General features: G+C 40.8%; 1 protein-coding gene across 1 annotated transcript; it reads left to right on the forward strand.

Annotated features, from left to right (window-relative positions):
- Positions 1-90: 90 nt before the first annotated feature.
- SARC_13322 (hypothetical protein) lies at positions 91-270 on the forward strand (the record flags this gene model as incomplete). Its single annotated transcript, XM_014292548.1, has 1 exon — positions 91-270. A coding segment is annotated over one exon (180 nt), but the record flags the coding sequence as incomplete, so codon positions are not given.
- Between the last annotated feature and the right edge of the window lie 522 nt (positions 271-792).

Genomic DNA, 792 nt, shown 5'->3' on the forward strand with positions numbered 1-792 from the left:
TATTAATGCGTGCATATGGATTGCCGGATAAACCTCAATTTCTTATTCTCCTCACAACCGCTTAATCTGCTATCCATGTACCTTTCGCAGATGATAGTGAACTGGGTGAGCGCGGTATCAATCTGTCGGGGGGTCAACGTGCACGAATATCGCTCGCTCGGTGTGTATATCGTCCGGCAGACGTCTATCTCTTAGACGATCCACTGTCCGCTGTCGACGCGAAGGTGGGCCGAGTTCTCTTTGAGGAGTGCGTGAACGGCTTCTTAAAGGGTATGTGTATGTGTATATGTGTTTTAGTGTACGTGTATATTTATGTGTATGCGTACGTGCAAATGTGTGTGTATGTGTGTATTCAAATTTTGTGTATATGTATGTGTGAATGTATGTGTGTGTTTATGTTTTAAATTTACTTGTATGTGTATGTGTGAATGTATGTGTATGTGTATGTGTCTGTGTACGTATAAGTACATTTATTAGTGTTTCAGTTGATGTAATTCTATTCAACCTGGCATGCATGCATCTATAAGTCTCTCGCCCGGTTGGTGTATCGACCTGTATATGTTAATCTATCAGGCGATCAGTTATTCGCTACGGATGCGAAATCGGAGTTCTATTCTAGGCCCTGTAAACGGCTATTAAAAGCGTGTATGATTGTGATCTAACGGATTGATTTACCATGTGAATTGTTACTTAATAATGTTCTGGGTGAGTTTAGCACATATATGCTTAATATATCTTTCTATTTCGTGCGTCCTACGCCCATTTTTATTGACCATTCTGCATACAAGGCGT

Source organism: Sphaeroforma arctica, assembly GCF_001186125.1.
Source record: "Sphaeroforma arctica JP610 unplaced genomic scaffold supercont1.3141, whole genome shotgun sequence".
Taxonomy (NCBI): domain Eukaryota; class Ichthyosporea; order Ichthyophonida; genus Sphaeroforma; species Sphaeroforma arctica.